General features: G+C 38.9%; 1 protein-coding gene across 1 annotated transcript; it reads left to right on the top strand.

The window, feature by feature from the left end:
- The first annotated feature begins 274 nt into the window (after nt 1-274).
- On the top strand, nt 275-5,465 carry LOC148894482 (uncharacterized). Its single transcript, XM_089002648.1, has 2 exons — nt 275-1,231; nt 4,036-5,465. Exons 1-2 carry the CDS (start codon nt 634-636, stop codon nt 4,071-4,073), a joined length of 636 nt encoding a protein of 211 aa, XP_088858774.1. The 5' UTR covers nt 275-633; the 3' UTR covers nt 4,074-5,465.
- The last annotated feature ends 15,893 nt before the right edge of the window (nt 5,466-21,358 follow it).

Below are 21,358 nucleotides of genomic sequence, written 5' to 3'. Positions count from 1 at the left end.
TGGTGTCGGTTGTCCTTTAAATAATAATTTTCCCTATTACCACGATTTTTTTCTTAATTCTCTCTTTTATTTTGACGCTTGGACTTTCATCGCGCATGCATGAAGAATTAAGCAATTATGCATTAAGCTAAATTATGCAAACGAGCCACTTTGGTCATAAAATGAGATTTAAAAGATTTATTAAAAGGGCTTCAGTGTGTTTTTGACAGTAGTCAGCTGAGCTTAAATAGATCCAAACGTGGCCATTCATTCACAGGCCTGAATGTGAGGGTGAGGGTCCGGGGGGCCCTGCTGGGCCACTTAATGAGCGACGCGAGTCCTCCACTCACTAAATGCTGAGTGTTTTTGGTCAATATTAGCGGGACTACTTGGCGGAGGGCAGGATGAGAGGAGGTGGCGCGGTGGAGGGGGGGTATAATTGGACACGTGTTCTCCCCCTTGGACGGCCCATTCTTTTTGTCATTTAGAGATCAACCGATCCCTTTGTAATTGTTTTTTTAGCGAGGGTCTTCAAGAGGTTCCTTTTGGGAGGCCCCTGGAGGTATTTAACGCGCGGCGGACGTCACTCGCTCACCCACCAGCGCGGCCGGCGGCCTCCCCGCGCCACCTCCCCGAAAAATCTAAAATCGCGCCATGGAGGACGTCTTGTTCGATCTGGACCAAGATGCCTCGCCAGATTTCGCCTTCTGGGGTCAGATGGAGCAAAACCTGCAGCTTCAGACCCAGCTGGACACGTTGCTGCTGGATTGCGGCGGGGTCGGCGCGGCGGCGGGCGGTCAATTGTCGCCTTGGTCATCGCTAGGCTGTCAGTCGGTCTTCCCTGAGGTCACCTTCGCCGATTTTGAGGCGAGATCCCCCGGCGATGAGGAATCGGACGGCTTTGGCGGCGATGAGTCATCCGATTCGTCCAAGCGTCGGCGGGGCGGGACGGCGGCGGCGCGGCGTCTGCAGGCGGCGCAGCAGCCGTACAAGGTGCAGAGGCACGCCGCCAACATCCGCGAGCGCAAGCGGATGCTGAGCATCAACTCGGCCTTTGAGGAGCTGCGCTGCCACGTGCCCACCTTCCCCTATGAGAAGCGTCTGTCCAAGATCGACACGCTGAGGTTGGCCATCGCTTACATCGCGCTCCTCAGGGAAATCCTCGTGTCCGGATGTGACCCCAAATCCTACGTGGACGAGTGCGTCAAGAGCGGATACAAGAACCACACCAATGCCATCTGGAACACCAGTGGTGAGACAAAGTGATTGTCAATCAACCTGCCGTTGGTTTTTTTTTAAACGCTGATATTGTGTTGATGATTATGTTGTGGGTCATTTTTACCCGCATGTAAAAATCCACAAAAAAAGTCAAATACAGTGAGACCTTGGCTCACGAACTTAAGTGGTTTCCAGACAGAGTAAGGCGAAAAGTGTTTATCCCAAAAATTAATTTCCCATGGGAAACCATTAAAATGAGAATAATCCGTTCCCAAGTCCCCATAAAACATAATTTTCTAATTTCCTAAGCCTTAAAACTACACGAAATATACCTTATTTTATGTATAATAAATGTGCTATGGTATTATAATTAAAGAAATAAACTCTACTATATCATAAAGTCGTTTTATTTACCTTTGTGATGGTCGTTGATGGCTTGATGGAATGGAGTGACCAGTTTTATCAGCATTAAACACTTGATGAGGAACGTACCCTTCCTCTTTCACCATCTTGAGGAATGATCCCTTGTAGGTGCTTTCTCTGCGATAATTTTACCTAGTTCCTCATCAATTGTGTTATGTTTCGCTGGGTTGATGGCTTTTTACATCAAGAGTACAGATGCCGTATGCGGGTTATTGTGGAGCCTGATTGATGGGAATTTTAACCATGCAGTCTACTCTGCCCTTGAACTATCAAAGTTCAAATCCATTTTCTCACTCTCTCTGTCGTGTGCCTGTCTCTTTCATGTTTAAACCGCCTCCAGTCACTGCTGCGTTCTAGACCAATCACGTGGCTTTAACCCAGTGTTCGGGAACCTTTTTGACTAAGAGAGCCATAAAAGTAAAATATTTAGAAATGTTTTTCAGTGAGAGCCACAACACACGCACAAACACACACACACACACACACACACGCACACACACAGACACGCACACACACAGACACACACACACACACACACACATACGCACGCACGCGGCCACTTTTCAACAAAATGTCAGAATGTATTATTTAAAATACCTTTGTGATAGTACTCACCGTTAACATGAATGGTTTTCCGTTCCTCATGATTTGTAAAAATCCAGCCAAACGATCGGAATGAAAGTCTACTTGCCGGGTCCATACGCAAAGTTACTGCTAGCTAGCATGCACACGGCTCATTAGCTTCCACACTTGCGATGCAACATACTTCTCACAGAAGTATATTGATGCTAACATTAACATGGGGCTTGTTAAAATGTTACTAACATTTGACTGTTTCATCGATGGTATTGTTTCATTGCAAATTAGAATCAGAACATTTTCTCTCCACAAAGGCGAATCCTCCGGTGCATTCAAGCTGAAGTGTACTTGTCGGGCTCATTTAAAGGGACGTTTACCTGTTTCAACTGACGGCCAGTATCATCCAATCAAAATTACGCTTTCCATCAACCTAGGTCAGTGTCATCCAATCAAAATTGCGCTTTCCGCCAACTGCAGCCCCAACAGAAAATGAACAGAAAAAGCCGAGAATATGTATTTAGATTTATCGGCGAGCCATATTCAATCATCAAAAGAGCCATATATGGCTCGCGAGCCATTGATTCCCGGCCCCTGCTTTAACCGAAGACTGGTGGCACAATGCAAGAATCCAAACTAGGGCGCGGAAAATCCTACTGGACCCTCCGCACCCTGCCCACCACCTTTTCCAGCTACTCCCCTCAGGCAGGCGCTACCGATCCATGCGCACCAAATCCAGCAGACATTTAAACAGCTTCTTCCCCCAAGCCATTAACTCTTTGAACTCTTTCAACAGTAGCCAAAATGGAACTGTATAGTGCCACTTAGCAGTTTTTTTTTTTGATGACGATACTAGTGCAGCGTGTTCTACCGGAAACAAATTCCTTGTGTGTTCTACATACTTGGCAATAAAGATGATTCTGATTCTGATAGTGGACAAAAATGAGTCGGCTGCTATTTTTTTGTTCGGAGAACGGGCTCGTTCACGAACGACACATCACTCATTGTGTGGATCCCGAAAAATAGTTTGTATGCCAATATAAATTTTTCATAAATTTAACGTCCGTAAACCGAAAAGTTCGTAAGACAAAGTTCATCAAGCCATCAATGACCGTCACAAAGGTAAATAAAATGACTTTATTATACAGTACAGTTTATTTCTTTAATTATAATACCATAGCACATTATACATTAAATAAGGTATATTTTGTGTAGTTTTAAGGCTTAGAAAATTAGAAATTAGAAAATTATGTTTTATGGGGACCTGGGAACGGATTATTCTCATTTTAATGGTTTCCTATGGCAAATATTTTTTTGGGATACACACTATTCGCCTTACACACTCTGTCTGGGAAGCAATTAGGTTCGTAAGCCAAGGTATCACTGTATATGGAAAAAGTTCGAAAAAAGACCATTCACTGAATGCATACACCGGAAAATACGGTACACTCAATTTATGATAAAAAAATACTGCATTACAGTTAAAAAGTACAGTATTAAGGTTTTGGGTTGTGTCCCTGAGAATGTCGATTGACCTTTGTAGATATTTAGAAAATAAAATGGAAAAGTCATTTTAAGTCATGCTAGTTGACTTAAAAATAAAACTTCCACTTCCAGGTGTTTTTCCTTTATCCCAAATTTTATACAATTGTTTTTTTTTTTCTAGCTTTCTTTTCTTCTTTTTTGAAACCCTAGTCCCCCCCTCAAAAAAATCTGCTTTGAGTCTCTCTTTGTGGCCATTGAAGTCGCAAGTGCGCCTCCATATAGAACTCATTAAACAGTCGTTGAAACGTATCAAAACTCACGTGTTTGTCCCGCTTTTGTGTGTCCCCCACCCAGATCTGACAGCTCGTCTCTCGTGGATAAAGTGGGATTAGTTGAGGGCCATGGGGCACCCCTCGAATTCGGAGATCTCTCCTCGACATCTGCAGACTTCTCACTGGGTCGCTTTTAATATTTTAATTTACCCTCGACTGGTCATTGAGAGCCTTTGCCAACGAGGCCTTGGCGGCACGGGAAGGTCGCCGGCGGGCATTGTTTGCCCAAATGGATGCCACTTGTCACCATCTATGGGGAAGGGGGAACGCTGGCATGAGACTTCCCTTGCCGGAGTGTGTGAGAAAAGAGTCTTGATGATGTAAATGAGACGACAGTCAGACCCAGATGACGGCACGGCGGCAGCTTGACGACACTTTTGTTTGTTTCTCGCCTCATTTATCTATTTATTTATTTATTGAAACCTAATTAGGGTTAATTTATGCTTTAAAAAAAACCTCATGTGGACAATGGTCGTCAGTGCAAAGGCCCTTTTGGAATCATCGTTTATTGTCGGCTGTCAGCATGCGTGGAAATTGATCTGTTTAGTTTGTTTGTATTTTGGGTATTTTGAGGCAGCCATCGGAAAAGTTTGAAAACAATTTTAAAAAATTGCTCCACAAACCCGTTGTCATGAACCCCACCAAAATAGGTGCACATGTATATTGTAACAACGCAGGAAGAAAAACTCGATAGCCCATGATTGAAATTTAACTGTCGGCCATGTTCGGAGTAGCTACCAGGGCTCATGTTTCACTCCAAGTTTTATTTTATTTTATTTTATTTTATTTTATTTTATTTTATTTTATTTTATTTTATTTTATTATTATTTTACAGTAAAGTCTCGTTATATCGATATTCAAGGGAGTCCGAAAAAATATCGATATAACCGGGACTATCGATATATCCGACCCTGTTTGCATATAATTTTCTCCGTGCGTGCATAGAAATAGTATCGATATAACCGGGACTATCGATATATCCGATATCGATATAACGAGACTTTACTGTATTTTATTTTATTTATTATTTTTGTTTGTATTTGTATATTTATTTGTTTTATTTTTAATGAAGGCTCTATTAAAGGTGACCATTTGAATGAAAAGCATTTGAATTGTTCATTTCAAGGACTCGTGCTTCATTCCAAGTTTTTTGTCAATAACTTATTTTAATGTTATTTCATTTCATTTTTACTTTTGTTTTTATTTTTATGTTATTATACTTGTATTGTGTTGTATATTATTTTTTAATGTATTGTATTTTATTTTACTTTAATTTATTTATGTATTTATGCGCTTCGTCTTCTTTTTTTTTGTTGGTGAGTTGGGCTCATTTAAAGGATTCATGCTTCACTCCCAAGTTTTTTTTCTAAATAATTATTTTATTTTATTTTATTTTATTTTATTTTATTTTATTTTATTTTTTTTTTCATCTCGTTTCATTTATTTGTATTTGTAATTGCAAAGTATATTTTTAATTGCATGTGTATTTTATTGTATTGTATTGTATTCTATTCTATTGTATTGTATTCTATTGTATATTATTTTCTTTTAATTTATCGTATTGTGTTTTATTTTTATTTATTTATGTATTTGTTTTCATTTTTTTTAATGAGGGCTTTTATTTCATTTCTTTTCATTTCTATTTTATTTTAATCTATTTTATTTGTATTTGTATGTCTATTTTTTTTATATGTATTTGTATATTTATTTATTTATTTTATTTTTAATGAACTCTCCATTAAAGGTGACCATTTGCATGACATGTGTTTGGATTGTTCTATTTGAAATCAGATGTCGAGGAGACTGAATTGAGTTTGAATGTGAAGAATGGGCTTCTTTTTTTGTGTGCGTTGGGCTCATTTATTGATTCGCATAAATGAGCAGAAACATGCGAGGCAGTTGTGTTTATCGTGTCAAAGTCTGCTGGGCCCTGCTTTTGTAAATACAATTACATGCATCACATCCTGCTGGAACAATTTACGTCTGCTTCGAAAAATGTGTTCAACAGACCCGCTGTAAGGTCACTATAGCTACAGTATCTCTCAAAACAAAGGAAACGTCTTCCTCCAAAGGGGCAATCCTCACTGGAGCTTACTTGATTTACGGGTGAGATTAACCTCAAAGCAATCCCCTTTTAAAAAAAAAACAGTGCTGAATACTAGCCGATTTTGAGGGGGCGGAACCGCTCTGTGTTGTTTCGCTCAACCAGCGAGGTCTTGAGCGCTACCCTTTGCTAGCTAGCTGTTAAGCTAACTGCTTCCAACTCGAGAGCTAAACAGGGCGCTCCATTTGTTAAAAAATAACATGACAACGCTCAAATTAGCTCATCGGATTTAAGTATTACCGTTTGGTAGCTAGCTGTTGAACGAACTGGCTAACAGCTTTAGACTAGAGAGCTAAATGGGCTCTCCAGTGGTTCAAAAGAACGACAGCGCTGAAACTAGCCGATTTTGAGGAGTCGGAACCGCTCTGTGTTGTTTTGCTCAACCGGCGAGGTTTTAAGCGCTACTATTTGCCAGCTAGCTGTTAAGATAGAACTATTTTATGTACACAATCTAAAACATCTAAGGTTTTTACTTTCTACTTATTTTTATATGTTAGTTTAGTCTATATATGTACAGTGATAACTCGGTTTACGAACCCCTTGGCTTACGAACTTTTCGGTTTAAGAACGTTAAATTTCTGAAAATTTTACCTTGGCATACGAACTTTTTTTGGGATACACACGGAGCTGCCTCAATGAGTGATGTGTTCGCGAACGAGCCCATTCTTATAACAACAAAATAGAAGCCAACTGTTTTTGTCCTCTATTCCCCGCCCCCAGTCTTCGGTGAAAGCCACTTGATTGGCCAAGAACACAGCAGTGAGGGGCGGTGGTTTAAACATTACAGAGACAGGCAGACGACAGTGAGAGTTTCAACTTTGATTGTTCAAAGGCATAGTGTAGACTGCAAGGTTAAAATATCCCATCAAGCAGGCTCCACAAACAACCCGCACAAGCCATCTGTACACTTGATGCAAAAACTGATCAACCCAGCTAAACAGAACATAATTGATGAGGAACTAGATAAAAGTATCACAGAGAAAGTACCTACACGGCATCATTCCTCAAGATGGCGAAAGAAAGTTACATTCCTCATCAAGTGTTTAATGCTGAGGAAACCGGCCACTCCATTCCATCAAGCCATCAATGACCATCACAAAGTTAAATAAAACGACTTTATTATACTGTACAGTTTATTTCCTTCATTATAATACCATAGCACATTTATTATACATAAAATAAGGTATATTTTGTGTAATGTTAAGGCTCAGAAAATTAGAAAGTAGAAAATTATGTTTTATGGGGACCTGGAAACGGATTATTCTCATTTCAATGGTTTCCTATGGGAAATTAATTTTTGGGATACACACTTTGCCTACACACTGTCTGGGAACCAATTAAGTTCGTAAGCCAATGTATCACTGTATGTAGTTTAGTTTATTTGTATATGTTCGTTTAGTCTATATATGTATGTAGTTTAGTTTATAACCTTAAACTATCTTATTTCAGTCTAGTATCATATTTCACCCTTGTATCTCATAGCTGATAGGTTCTTTCAAAATGATGTCATTCCCGTGGTATATATGTGCTGGAAATGGCTGCCCCCCACCCCCTTTTGGCTCTCTCCTCCTGTGAAAAGCATATCTCTCTCTCTGCTGCCCAAGAAATAAATAATCTTTTTGTACATCACCTTGCTTCCTGCTGATTTAACATGATCACAACACCATCCAAGGACCCGAACCAGAAAGAATGATCATTTTTACCGAACACTAACTGCTTCCAACTCTAGAGATAAAGGGGATGAAACTAGCTACTTCGAGGCGGCGGAATCACTCTCTGTGTTGTTTCGCCCAACCAGTAAGGATTTGAGCATTACTGTTTGCTAGCTAGTTGTTGAACAAACTGGTTAACGGCTTCAGACTCCAGAGCTAAACGAGGCTCTCCAGTAGTTCAAAAGAACGACAGCGCTGAAACTAGCCGCTTATCCGGCGAGGATTTGAGTGCTACTGTTTGCCGGCTAGCTGTTAAGATAACTGCTTCTAACTCAAGAGCTTAACGGCACTCTCCAATCGTTTAAAATAAACAACAACAACAGGCTGAAACTAGCTTTCTGATTTTTGATAGATTTTGATGAGGGCGGAACCACTCTCCATGTTGTTTTGCTCAACCGGCAAGGACTTGAGCGCTACCGTTTGCCCACTAACTGTTGAGTTAGTTGGCTATCTGCTTTCGATTTGAGAGCTATACAGGGCTCTCCAGTCGTTTAAAAAACAACAACAACAACAACAACAGCGCTGAAACTAGCTGATTTTGAGGGCGCAGAACCGGTCTGTGTTGTTTCGCTCAACTAGCAAGGATTTGTGCACTGCAGTTTGCTAGCTAGTAGTTGAGCTAACTGGCTAACAGCTTCCGATTCGAGATTCATTCACGTTTTCCAATCTTTGCCAACTTAATGTCCATTTACAAGCTAGCGCTGAAGTACATTGTGTCACGTTTTCTATGCTAGCCATGGGTCAGGGGCCAGGGGAAATCAGCAAACGGGGCAACTAGCCTTCAGTATAGTAAAAATGTCAATGTCAGAGAACACATATTCTGACAATTTTTTTAGTTGTGGTTGTTTTTTGAATGATGAACTGTCAAATCGCTGACTTGACACGGCTCAAAAGGTGCTTATTGTCCACTCCATCCAAGAAGATGACACAAGCGCAATTGTTTTTCATGTTCTGGCTAAAAACAACCCTAAAAAAATAATACATTGGCTTGTTGAAAAGAGATGAAAAGACCCGACTGGGCTAGCGGTTTTCATTGCAGACATCAGAAATTAGGAATTTGTGCTCATAAAATGGTTTGGCCAAACCAAATGAATAGTTTTGAGCACTTGCGAGACCAAGTGACACGCTACCTAAAGCTTCATTGTTGTTGGACTGTACAACAACGCCAATGGGACCAACACTTGTCCAATCCAATTGATTGACATAAATAAATAAATAAATAAATAACTAAATAAATAAATAAATAAATTGCAACGATGCTTTTTTATACTTTTTGATGAAACTTTTTTTTGTGCAGTTGTACATTTCAGTCTCCTGACATTTTCTTTTGTGCATAGAATACTTACCCCCCGTACCCCCCTTGAAATGTTGCTGCTGTAGATTGCAAATTTCCCCATTGTGGGAATATTAAAGGCAAACAAATAAATAATAACATAAATACATAAATAAATAAATGACTTAATAAATAAATGACGGAATAAATAAATAAATAAATAAATAAATAAATAAATAAATAAATAAATAAATAAATGGCTGAATGAATAAATAAATAAATAAATACACAAATGACCAAATAAATAAATACATGAATAAATACACAAATGACCAAATAAATAAGGAAATAAATACATAGAAACATGCAGTACACAAATAAATAAATAAATAAATAAATAAATAAATAAATAAATGGCCGAATAAATAAATACATACATTAATAGACAAATGACCGAATAAATAAGGAAATAAATACATACAAACATCCAGTACATGAATACATAAATACATAATAAATACACAAATGACTGAATAAATAAAGAAATAAACAAATCAATACACAAATAAATAAATACACAAATGACTGAATAAAGAAATAAACAAATCAATACACAAATAAATAAATAAATGACCGAAAAAATAAGGAAATAAATACATACAAACATACAGTATATAAATACATAACACATACATTAATGACTGAATAAATAAATAAATAAATAAATACATTAATAGACAAATGACCGAATAAATAAGGAAATAAATACATACAAACATACAGCACATGAATACATAAATAAATACATAATAAATACACAAATGACTGAATAAAGAAATAAACAAATCAATACCCAAATAAATAAATAAATAAATGACCGAAAAAATAAGGAAATAAATACATACAAACATACAGTATATAAATACATAACACATACATTAATGACTGAATAAATAAATAAATAAATAAATAAATAAATAAATAAAATCTTAGCATGAAAATCCATTTTGCAAAATCACGCCCGTCCCTCCGACAGAAGAAAAAAACGCTGACTCGCCAAGAAGCATCAGGCTCCCACGACCAACGGCAAAGCCGGCGTGTTGGCACTTTAAGACTGTGAAAACCTTGTTAAAAAAAAGAAAAAAAGCTCACCTGCTTTTCTCATTACGAGGCTTCACAAGAACTCCCATTAAGCGCAAAAATGCGGTGTCGTCTTCAAAATGAGTCCCCGGGGGGTGGGCCCGCATCCGAGGACCCCGAGCGGCAGGGGTTGGGGGGGGGGGGGGGGGGCTAGCGCATTTCAAACCCTCTGGGATGAACCCCAGAAGGAACGTTGAATGATTCCTCGGATGATTCCAGTCACTCGGGCCTCCACGGCAAACACGCGGCATGCAGAGAAGTAAACACCAAGCTGCCTCTCTCGGTTTCGATGAGGTGTTCGAAATGTGAGCTTGCGGGGGTCGGCGATCCGTCTACGCCACAGGTGTCAAAGTCAAGGCCCGCGGGCCAAATCCGGCCTACCACATCATTTTTTTCGGCCCGCGAAAGCAAATCAAACTTGTTAAATTCCATGATGATTGCTAAAATCTGAGCCAAAATTTCATATTTTTGGATGTCAACCACAATAAAAGTCATTATTCTTGACTTCAGATTTGAAAACAAGTTATTCATTAATTTGCTGTGTGCTCTATATGTAATATTTGAAGGGATTTAAACATTCTAATGGGTTCCCCAAATTCATAACGACCCTCGAGAGGAAACCATAACTACAATGTGGCCCGCGGCAAAAAATGACTTTGACGCCTTAAAGCGGTTCGGGCAAGAAAGGATGCTTTTTTTTAACTTCTTTTCTATTTGTTTTTTTTTGCATTACACAAAAATGTGTAAATTCTCAAATCACCGGACATGCAATGAATCTGTTCCGTCAAAGCTTTAAAAGCGCTATTAAAAACGCTTTTTAAATCAACATGTATAGTAGTGGATGGATGGATTGGATGGATTTGCCTTTATTAGTCGCGCAGTGGAGAAATATTGTGTTGTATTGTAAAACTAACAATGAATGAATGAATGGCATTTAATGTCTATATATGACCTATGTTTAACTCATTCACTGCCATTCCTGAATTTATTCGGGAATTGAAAATATGACATAGAGCGCCATTCCCGAATTTGTTTGGGTTTTGTTTTTTCTTGCTGGGGTGACGATAAAGCGCTGGCCAGACCTTTGGCAATGTTTTTTCTTTTCCACAAAAGTGCAGCGTTTCCCGTTTGTCCATGTTAGCGCTTTGTTCCAGCTTCAGCGCTATAAAGCGCTATACAAAACAATATGTATTGTATTTTGTACAGTCGCCCCCACTTCAAGTTCATATAACTCCAGACCCATGTAACTTATGGAATGTGACTCTCCTTCCAAACAGTATCTCCCTCCCTCCCTCCCTCCCACCTCCTCCCACTCCATTCCATCAAGCCATCAACGACCATCACAAATGTAAATAAAATGACTTTATTATACTGTGCAGTTTATTTCTTTAATTACAATACAATAGTACATTTATTATACATAAAATAAGGTATATTTTGTGTCGTTTTAAGGCTTATTTAGTAGAAAATTGTATTTTATGAGGACCGGGGAACGGATTATTCTCATTATAATGGTTTCCTCTGGGAAATTAATGTTTGGAAGACAAATTTTTTCGCCTGACACACAATTTCTGGGAACCAATTAAGTTCATAAGCTGAGGTATCACTGTAACTCTTTTTGTCTGATGAAAGAAGAGAGTCTCAGGTTTCTTACACTGCATTGAATGTTTATGTAGTCCTACAACTCAATATTCTGTGGGTCCTGGAAAAAAGGAGTTAATTCCAAAGTTATATGGGTCTGGAGTTATATGAACTTGAAGTGGGGGCGACTGTACAAAATACAATACAATACATAAATATTGATTGATATAACGCTTTATAAACACCTAAAGCTTTAAAAAGGGCTAACATGGACAAAAGGCAAATGCTGCTCGCTCATGGACGGGAAAAAACATCGCTAGAGGTCTGGCCAGCGCTTTATCGGCACCCAAGCAAAAAAAAAAAAAAAAAAAACTAATCGGGAATGACGTACTATGTCATATTTTCAATTCCCGAATAAATTCATGAATGGCAGTGAATGAGTTAATTTTTATGTGTAAATCTTGCACACTGAATCAGTCCTGTTACTTTATTTAGCAGGACACGATGTGCCGTCGAAAAAAAACATCGCAGGCTCGAGAAGACGAGGATATTTTTAGTGACACAGGTGACATTGAGTGAGCGACAGCGGAGCGTCAAGGCCTCCTCTTTGTTGACATCCGCCGATCTTCACCCGGCCTGCCCTCAGCCCAATCAGTAGAATCAACACGGCTGCTGTTTGCTAACCCCTTTAGCTACCCCAGATCGCCTCCAAATAGCCTGAAGTCTGCCTTCTCTCCAATGGGGGTGTGGGGGTGCACCTGGCCGTGGCCCCTCACGGCGCTGTGAAAAGTGGGAGCGACCGTCATGCTAACCTTGGCACTTGGGTCACAAGTGCAGCGCTAATTACGGCAGGTTATTTGTGCACCAATAGCACCCGAGTGCACCGTCCCTTCTGTCATTTGTTCAACAAATTCACTCTGACCCTTATCAACAAGCGCAGCCCCCCCCCACCCTCCCAGGCCCGTCCCCCGTTCTGCAGGTCCGGTTAAAGTTCAGATCCCGGAAGTAGTACATCATCGTGGTTCGAATGACTTTATAAGCAGAATAATTGCTCCAAAAACGCTGCTTTTTGTAACTGTCAAGGCCGTGAACTGTTTTTGAGTTGATTGGGGTGACGTTGCTGCACTCTTACGGCAACAGAGCCAAAATCAATCAAAGGGGTGACCGGCGACGACCCACTAATAAAAAACTATATTTTTTAAACATTTTTTCATGATGTTTCTTTACACATTTTGGACACAAGTCCAAGTTTATAGTAAGGCCCTCCCTGAAATCAGTAACAGAATCCTCTTTATTGGCCAAGTATGTATAACACACAAGGAATCTTTTTTGTCATCTTGCATCTGCAAGAATATACACAAGGGCATGGAAAATCCTACTGGACCCTCCACACCCTGCCCACTACCTTTTTCAGTGACTCCTCTATCTATTCCCCTCCCCCGCCCCCTAATAATTATCAGGAGTTAGTCCACCAAAGGTAAACTTTTGTAGCATGTGCCATGCACCATTCGGATCAATTGCTCAGATTTCCTGAGTGTGAGCCCCCACCCAAAATATGTATGGATGTATTTATTTATCAGTTAAAATATTTATTTATTTATTTATTTAATCACTTACTTATTTACTTATGTATCTGTTAAATTATTTCTCTTTATTTATTTATTTATTTATTTATTTATTTATTTATTTATTTATCTGTTAAATTATTTTCATTTATTTATTTATTTGTGTTTTATCAGTTCAAATATTTACTTATTTACTTATGTGTCTCTTAAATTATTTTCCAATTGTTTTTTTTATTTGTTTATCAAATATTTACCTATTTATTTATTTATTTATTTATTTATTTATTTATTTATTTATTTATTTATTTATTTATCAATTCAAATATTTGTTTATTTGCTTTACTTATTTATCTGTTACATTATTGTTCTTTATTTATTTATTTATTTATTTATTTATTTATTTATTTATTTATTTATTTACCGGTTGAAATATTTATGTATTTATTTATTTATCAGTTGAAATATTTATTTATTTACTTATTTATCTGTTAAATTATTTCTATTTATTTATTTATTTATTTATTTATCTATTTATTTATTTATCAGTTGAAATATTTATTTATTTACCTATTTATCTGTTAAATTATTTCTATTTATATATTTATTTATCTATTTATTTATTTATCAGTTGAAATATTTATTTATTTACTTATTTATCTGTTAATTTATTTGTATTTATTTATTTATTGTGTGTTTCTTTTAAAGCTGCTACAGTGCACAATCCATACTAATATTAAGATATTCAAATGTTCCTGTAGCAGGTGATCAATAGAGATCATACTTGATATATTATTATTTACTTTGAATAATGGTGGTGTATTTTCACCTTTGAAGAATTCATGTAAAATGAGACGGTCTTGGTATTTTGGCTGAATTGGATGGCTGTGACTATCGAGCAGAAAAGCTATGTCGTATTATGGGATGGAGGGGGCGTATATTTATACGTGTTTGGGAGAAAGGGTGTGGGGGTGACTATGCCCCCCACCCCGTCCGCGCTACCCCCCTCCATCTTCCCGTATCAAAGCAAACCCTAAACAGTGGGGGTCCCCGCCCGCCATTTCGGGCCCCCTCCATCCCGCCCCACCACCCCCTTCCACGCAGTGAGTCGTTATGGCACGAAGCAAAAAGAGCTAAACGCTTCAAGCTGCTCGCCGCCGCCAATTAAAGCTTTTATGAAAGGGCCCCTAATGCCATTTTACAAACACCTTGTCATCAAGCGGCCATCGCAATCCAATGGCCGCTCGCTCACCAAGTGGCCACGGGGGGTCGTTTTATTAGCCGGGCGACGGGAGGGGGGGGGGGGTACCTGTCTGTTGTTTCATTCGCCGCCGGGGGCCTCAACGCGGACCCTTTTTGGATTTTCAATGGCACTTTGGTGATTTCAAAGGATCAGGGGGGAGTTTATGGCAGCGTCATTAAAAGTCAGCCATTTATTTTATTATGATTATGTTTTATAATCAAACGTGATTCATTTGACGTGATGTCATTGTCCTCCTGCGTTCAAGCGATCTCGAAATTAGCTTTGCAATCAAGGCTGACGTGCGACTTGTTGTTATTCCGGAATGACTTGGGTGAGTCACACTTTACTGGAAAAGCAACACGCAGTCAAACAGACGCCTCGCTTTTGTTTTCGCCTCACATATTCAGACACCCGAACGCCTTCGCAGGCAAAATCCAAATTCAATCACGCCAGGAAGGGAGGAGACGTTAGCATTGATTGTGACCGCGTTAAAAAAATTATTAGATATATAAATGTAAATTATAGATTAAATAAAACATAGATAAAAAAAATCTTCTTTTTGAAGATTTTTTTAAAATAAAAACTATAGATAATATCTAAAACATATATTTTTTATATGCAATATATTTTTTAAATATTATATAATCTATATTTGAACACCTACACTGTCTGTAAGTAAAGAATCTGCTTAAAATTATATTTTTAAATATTAAATTTTATTTCATTATATATAAAGTCTCGTTATATCGATATTCAAGGGAGTCCGAAAAAATATCGATATAACCGGGACTAGAGAGAGAGAGAGAGAGAGAGAGAGAGAGAGAGAGAGAGAGAGAGAGAGAGAGAGAGAAACAGATAGATAGATAGATAGATAGATAGATAGATAGATAGATAGATAGATAGATAGATAGATAGATAGATAGATAGATAGATAGATAGATAGATAGATATCCTGATTTTGTAGGGAAGGATCTGACCCCCTGAAAAAAAAGATCCTTCTGTCTGGGGTGTGTTGGGATCATTGAGTCCAAAACAAGTTGGCACAGACAATATGAAATATGCTTTGAATATTCCCCACCAAGTCTTCACTCCAGTAAAATTGACCCATCTGGTGGAGTTTTGGTTCGTCTTCATTTTTGAGCGATCGCATGCGATTTTTCCCGTTGAAAATATTTTAAGATTATCCCCTTTCTACTTTTCCTTTCGGCTTTTCCATTCACGGGGTTGCCACAGTGACTCGGTGTCCTCCATCTTAAGAGGTGTGATTATTTTGGCCAAGCTTTTACGTTGGATACCCTTCCTGACACCCTCTGTATTTATCCGGGCTTGGGACCGGCACAAGAAGACTTATGTCCCTTTGTTGCTACAGAACAAGCAATTCACTCAGTAAAAGGCAAAAAAGCAAAACTATACTCACTAATTAGGAATTGGATTGCCTTAAAATTTGGGACTCTGTTGTGAACTGGCCTTGGGAAATTAGCCAAATTATTGTCTTCGATGTAGTCTCAGATCTTTTGACAAATGTCCCATTTTGTTGCTTTACCCCCCAAAAAATAAATAATAATTTGTTCACAAAGACAAAAAAAAAAAATCGGGTTATCGTCATGTGTGTACCCGACTTTACGCTTGACTCTAATCAATGGATGAATGTCTGACATTTTTTTAAAGGACAACTGACGTTTTGTAACATCTAAAATAACCAAAACACGCAGGCTGACATTTTGAGTCAAATGCAAAACACCAATAAAAATGAGTTCAAGTGTCCCAAAACTACTTCAAAATGCCCCCGGAAATTGCGAGTTTCAGAAGGTCCCACCCCTTGTTCGTGACGTCACGCCAGGACGACTTGCCTTGCTCTAGAATCAAACGAATGGCTTCAGATTCGGAGAAGATGCTTACTTGTTACTCATCCAGTTAAGAATATGATTCAAATAGTTCTGAAGAGGAAAGCATTGGATTGGATTGGATTGGATTTGCCTTTATTAGTCTCGCAGTGGAGAAATTTACATTTCACAGCAGCAAAGTTATGAAATAAATAAATAAATGTTTGCAATCGATTAAAGAAGTCCTTCCGGATCATTTTGAGGCGTCTGGATTCCAATGTAGCTCCCAGAAATGCACAAAATGGCGCCCAAGCTCCGTTGGAAATGGGCTGATTTGTCTGCTGGGAATTTGTGTCAACTAGTATCAAATAGTAGTCTTGGTGCAACACACAACGATTCACCATCGCGTTATTTATGTGTTTTCCTTCTAATTTCGGCATCAACACGAAGTTTTCAGACCAAACAAAGTACCCAAAATGCATTGTGTGTCGCTTTCTCGGTCAGGGGCGTTCCAGACGTGACGTCACGTCAGGCATCGTCATCAACTCGAAAACAAGCCTTCCTCAAATTCAGCGCACGTCTTAAAACGTAAAATATAGCTATATGCCGTGGAATCTTTGTAAAATACGCTCAGTAGAAGTCATTTGAAGTGATTTTACAAATTATGGACACACCATGTCCGGAGACGTCGGTTGTCCTTTAATTGGTTCCCAGAGTGTGTAAAGCGAAAAGTGTGTATTCCAAAAATTAATTTCATATAGGAAACCATTAAAATGAGAATAATCCATTCCCAGGTCCCCATAAAACATATTTTTCTACTTTCCTTTGTCCTTTAAATCAAATCCCAAAATATTTTTGTTTACAGCATTCGATGGCGACGGGGATCAAAATAACAAAATCAACGATGAAATTGGCGAGGCCGCGAGTGGCTGGCCAAGCGACGGCGCTGCTGCTTCTCATGGCCGTCGCGGATGGTGAGCAACGAGAAGCAGCTGGCGGCTTCCTCCGCAGAAGTTTCAGTTCGCATCTTGAAAAGCTTAAAGGGCGCGCACGGCAGAGGGCAGCCATGAAGAAGAGACAGGTGGAGATAATCAGCTGATAATGTCCACCCTCAACCAGCGCACGCATCACCCCTTTTAGATCCTCGGGCCAAAAGCTTTTGGGGGCAAAGCTCGCCCGCCTCTCGCCCGTCTGGTAAAGTCCAAACGGAATTGGAGACGAGTGATGGCGGTCGTAGATCGTTTTTGCTCCCCGCCAATTTCTTTGATCGTGTACCTGTCACTCCATTCATCCTTCCATCCATTCATTCATCCATCCTAAACCCATCCATCATTTCATCCCTCAATTCATCCATTCATCCTTCCATCCATTAATTCATCCATCCTAAACCCATCCATCATTTCATCCCTCAATTCATCCATTCATCCTTCCATCCATTCATTCATCCATCCTAAACCCATCCATCATTTCATCCCTCAATTCATCCATTCATCATTTCATCCATTCATTCATCCATCCTAAACCCATCCATCATTTCATCCCTCAATTCATCCATTCATCCTTCCATCCATTCATTCATCCATCCTAAACCCATCCATCATTTCATCCCTCAATTCATCCATTCATCCTTCCATCCATTCATTCATCCATCCTAAACCCATCCATCATCATTTCATCCCTCAATTCATCCATTCATCCTTCCATCCATTCATTCATCCATCCATCCTAAACCAATTCATTCATCACTCGATGCATCCATTCATTTATCCATCCTAAACCTATTCATCCATCCATCCATGCATCCATACATCCATACATCCATCCATTTATTCATCCATCAATCCTAAACCAATTCATCCATCCCTCCACTCATCCATCCATCCATTCATTCATCCATCCATCCTAAACCAATTTATCCATCACTCCATTCATCCATCCATTCATCCATCCATCCTAAACCAATTCAACCATCCATCCATTCATTCCTTTATCCATCCTAAACCAATTCATCCATCCCCCCACTCATCCATCCATCAATCATTTCAGCCCTCAATTCATCCATTCATCCTTCCATACATTCATTCATCCATGCATTATTCATTCATCCATCCATCCTAAACCCATTCATCCATCACTGCATTCATCCATCCACCCATCCATCCATCTTAAATCCATTCATACATCAGTCTATTCATCATCCATTCTTTCATCCATCCTAAACCCGTTCATCATCACTCCATTCACCCATCCATGCATTAATCCATCATCCATCCACCCTAAACCAATTCACCCATTACTCCATTCATCATCCATTCATTTATCCACCCATCCATTCTAAACCCATTCGCCCATCCTTCCATCCATTTATTCATCCATGTATCCATCCTAAACCCATTCCTCCATTCAGCCATCCGTCCATCCATTCATCCATCGATTCATTCATTTATTCTTTCATCCATCCATCCATCCATCCATCCATCCATCCATCCATCCATCCATCCATCCATCCATCCATCCATCCATCCATCCATCCATCCATCCATCCAGTCCTCAACCGAAATGCTTCCTTCCCATCTACTGCCGCAAAGCCAAGAGTGTAACACTTGGATTGGACACCTAATGAGTGTCCTGATGACATCGCCGGAAAGCTTCCATTTCCATTTGCGTCAAGTGAGCCGTCATCATCAAGTTAGTGAGATTTTTCATGCCGCCAACCAAACAAAGATGATATATTACTTTTTTTTCTCTGTCTTTTCTTTTTTTAGTGACTTCTGAGCATTACACGGACTTTTTTGCGAGTCCGCACAGCTGATTTGGACAACCGTGCACTCTGGCAGCGCTTCAAGTCGGACGCCCTAATGTGAGCCACGTGTGTTGAAAAGAAACACGACATGTCAGATGAAGACCCAAATTTCACCCCCCACAAACCAACATGGACGCCATCTGTTACAGGTATGCGCCACTTTGGAATTTGAAGCTTCCATTTTTGTGGCGACGCCTTTTGCAAACACTAAGATCGAACGTGGATTGAATTTTGACACTGGGTCAACAGTGTCAAAATTAAATGGCTAGTCAGCTAACAACCCGCCAGCTAGACAGCTAATAGCTAGCCAGCTCGCTATAGATAGCTAATGAATAGCTAATAGATAGCCAGGTAGCCAACAGCTAGCCAGCTAGACGGCTAATAGCTAGCCGGCAAGATAGCTAATAGCTATCCAGTCAAATAGCCTTAAATAGATGTATATTTTTTAGCACATCCTCATAAGTCCTGTACAGTGATACCTCGGCTTACGAATGATTTAGCAAACAAACTTTTCGCCTTATGAATGTTAAATTCGCGAGAATATAATCTTGGCATTCAAACTATTTTTCGGGAAACACTGAGCGCCACAATGAGTCATGTGTCGTTGGCGAACAAGCCAGTTCTTGGAATTCCTGAAATGGCAGCCAGCTTTTTCCCCTCTATTCCCTGACCCCTGTCTTCATTTAAAGCCGCACGTGATTGGTCAAGATCCGTGGTAGAGGAGGACGGGAACACACGCAGCAGTGAGCGGAGGAGGGGTTATAGAAACAGAATCACACTGGCGCGAAAGGGAGACGACAGAGCAGGAAACACAAAAGTGAAAAGGTGAGAAAATGGCTAGAAAACACAGTGAAATTTGGACTCATTTCAACATTTTTGATAGTTCAAAGGCAGAGTGTAGACTGCAAGGTTAAAATATCCCATCAACCAGGCTCCACAAATAACCCGCACAAGCTATCTGTACAATTTGAAGAAAAAAGACAAGCAAGGGAACCAGCTATTGGATTGTATTTGCCTTTATTAAGCTCGCAGTGGGGAAATGTAATTTCACAGCAGCTAATTAATTAAAATTAAATTACAAATTATTGAAGTTTCTAGTGTGTCTGCCTGCATCTGTTGCTGTTGCAATATCACAACTTCCAAGATGTACAACCTAGAGCTCCTTGAGACACTTTATGCAAAAAGCTATCCATTTCATCAAGCCATCAACGACCATCACAAAGGTAAATAAAATGACTTTATTATACCGTACCGTTTATTTCTATTTCTTCAATTCCCGATGAAGCGCTGGCCAGACCACTAGCAATGTTTTTTCTTTTCCACAAAGGGCCCCGTCTCCCTTTTGTCCATGTTAGCGCTTTGTTCCAGCTTCAGCTGTTGTTCAAGCGCTATATAAACCAATATGTATTTATGCCCTATGTATTACTGCCCTAATTTCAAGATCAGATAACTCCAAACCCTTATCATTTATGGAATGTGACTCCCCTTCCAAACTGTAACTCCTTCCCTCCCACCTCCTCCCATTCCATTCCATCAAGCCATCAACGACTATCACAAAGGAAAATAAAACAACTTTATTATACAGTACATTTTATTTCTTTAATTGCAATACACACATTTTTATTATATATTATAATATTATATATATATATATATATATATATATATATATATATATATATATATATATATATATATATATATATATATATATATATATATATATATATATATAAATGCATATATATATATATATATATATATATATATATATATATATATATATATATATATATATTATATAATACGCACATTTATTATACATAAAATAAGGTATAGTGTGTGTAGTTTTCAGGCTTATTTAGTTGAGAATTATGTTTTATGGCGACCTGGGAATGGATTATTCTCCTTATTATGGTTTCCTATGGGAAATTATTGTTTGAAATACACACTTTTCGCCGTACACTCACATTCTGGAAACCAATTAAGTTCAAGGTATCACTGTATATATTTTTAGCACATCCTCATAAGTCCTGTACTTTGTGACATTTTGGGGGGTGTTGCGATGTCACGTTGTCAAAGTAAAAGCGATTATGAGAGAAAT

Source organism: Hippocampus bargibanti, linkage group LG08, assembly GCF_051943395.1.
Source record: "Hippocampus bargibanti isolate YZ-2025 linkage group LG08, ASM5194339v1, whole genome shotgun sequence".
NCBI classification, from domain to species: Eukaryota; Metazoa; Chordata; class Actinopteri; order Syngnathiformes; family Syngnathidae; genus Hippocampus; species Hippocampus bargibanti.
This window is presented reverse-complemented; position numbering and strand designations above follow the sequence as displayed.

Coding starts and splice junctions, on each gene's coding strand:
- LOC148894482 (XM_089002648.1), top strand. CDS start 634: ATGGAGGACGTCTTGTTCGATCTGGACCAAGATGCCTCGCCAGATTTC. Junction 1,232..4,035: donor TGCCATCTGGAACACCAGTG/GTGAGACAAAGT, acceptor TCCCCCACCCAG/ATCTGACAGCTCGTCTCTCG.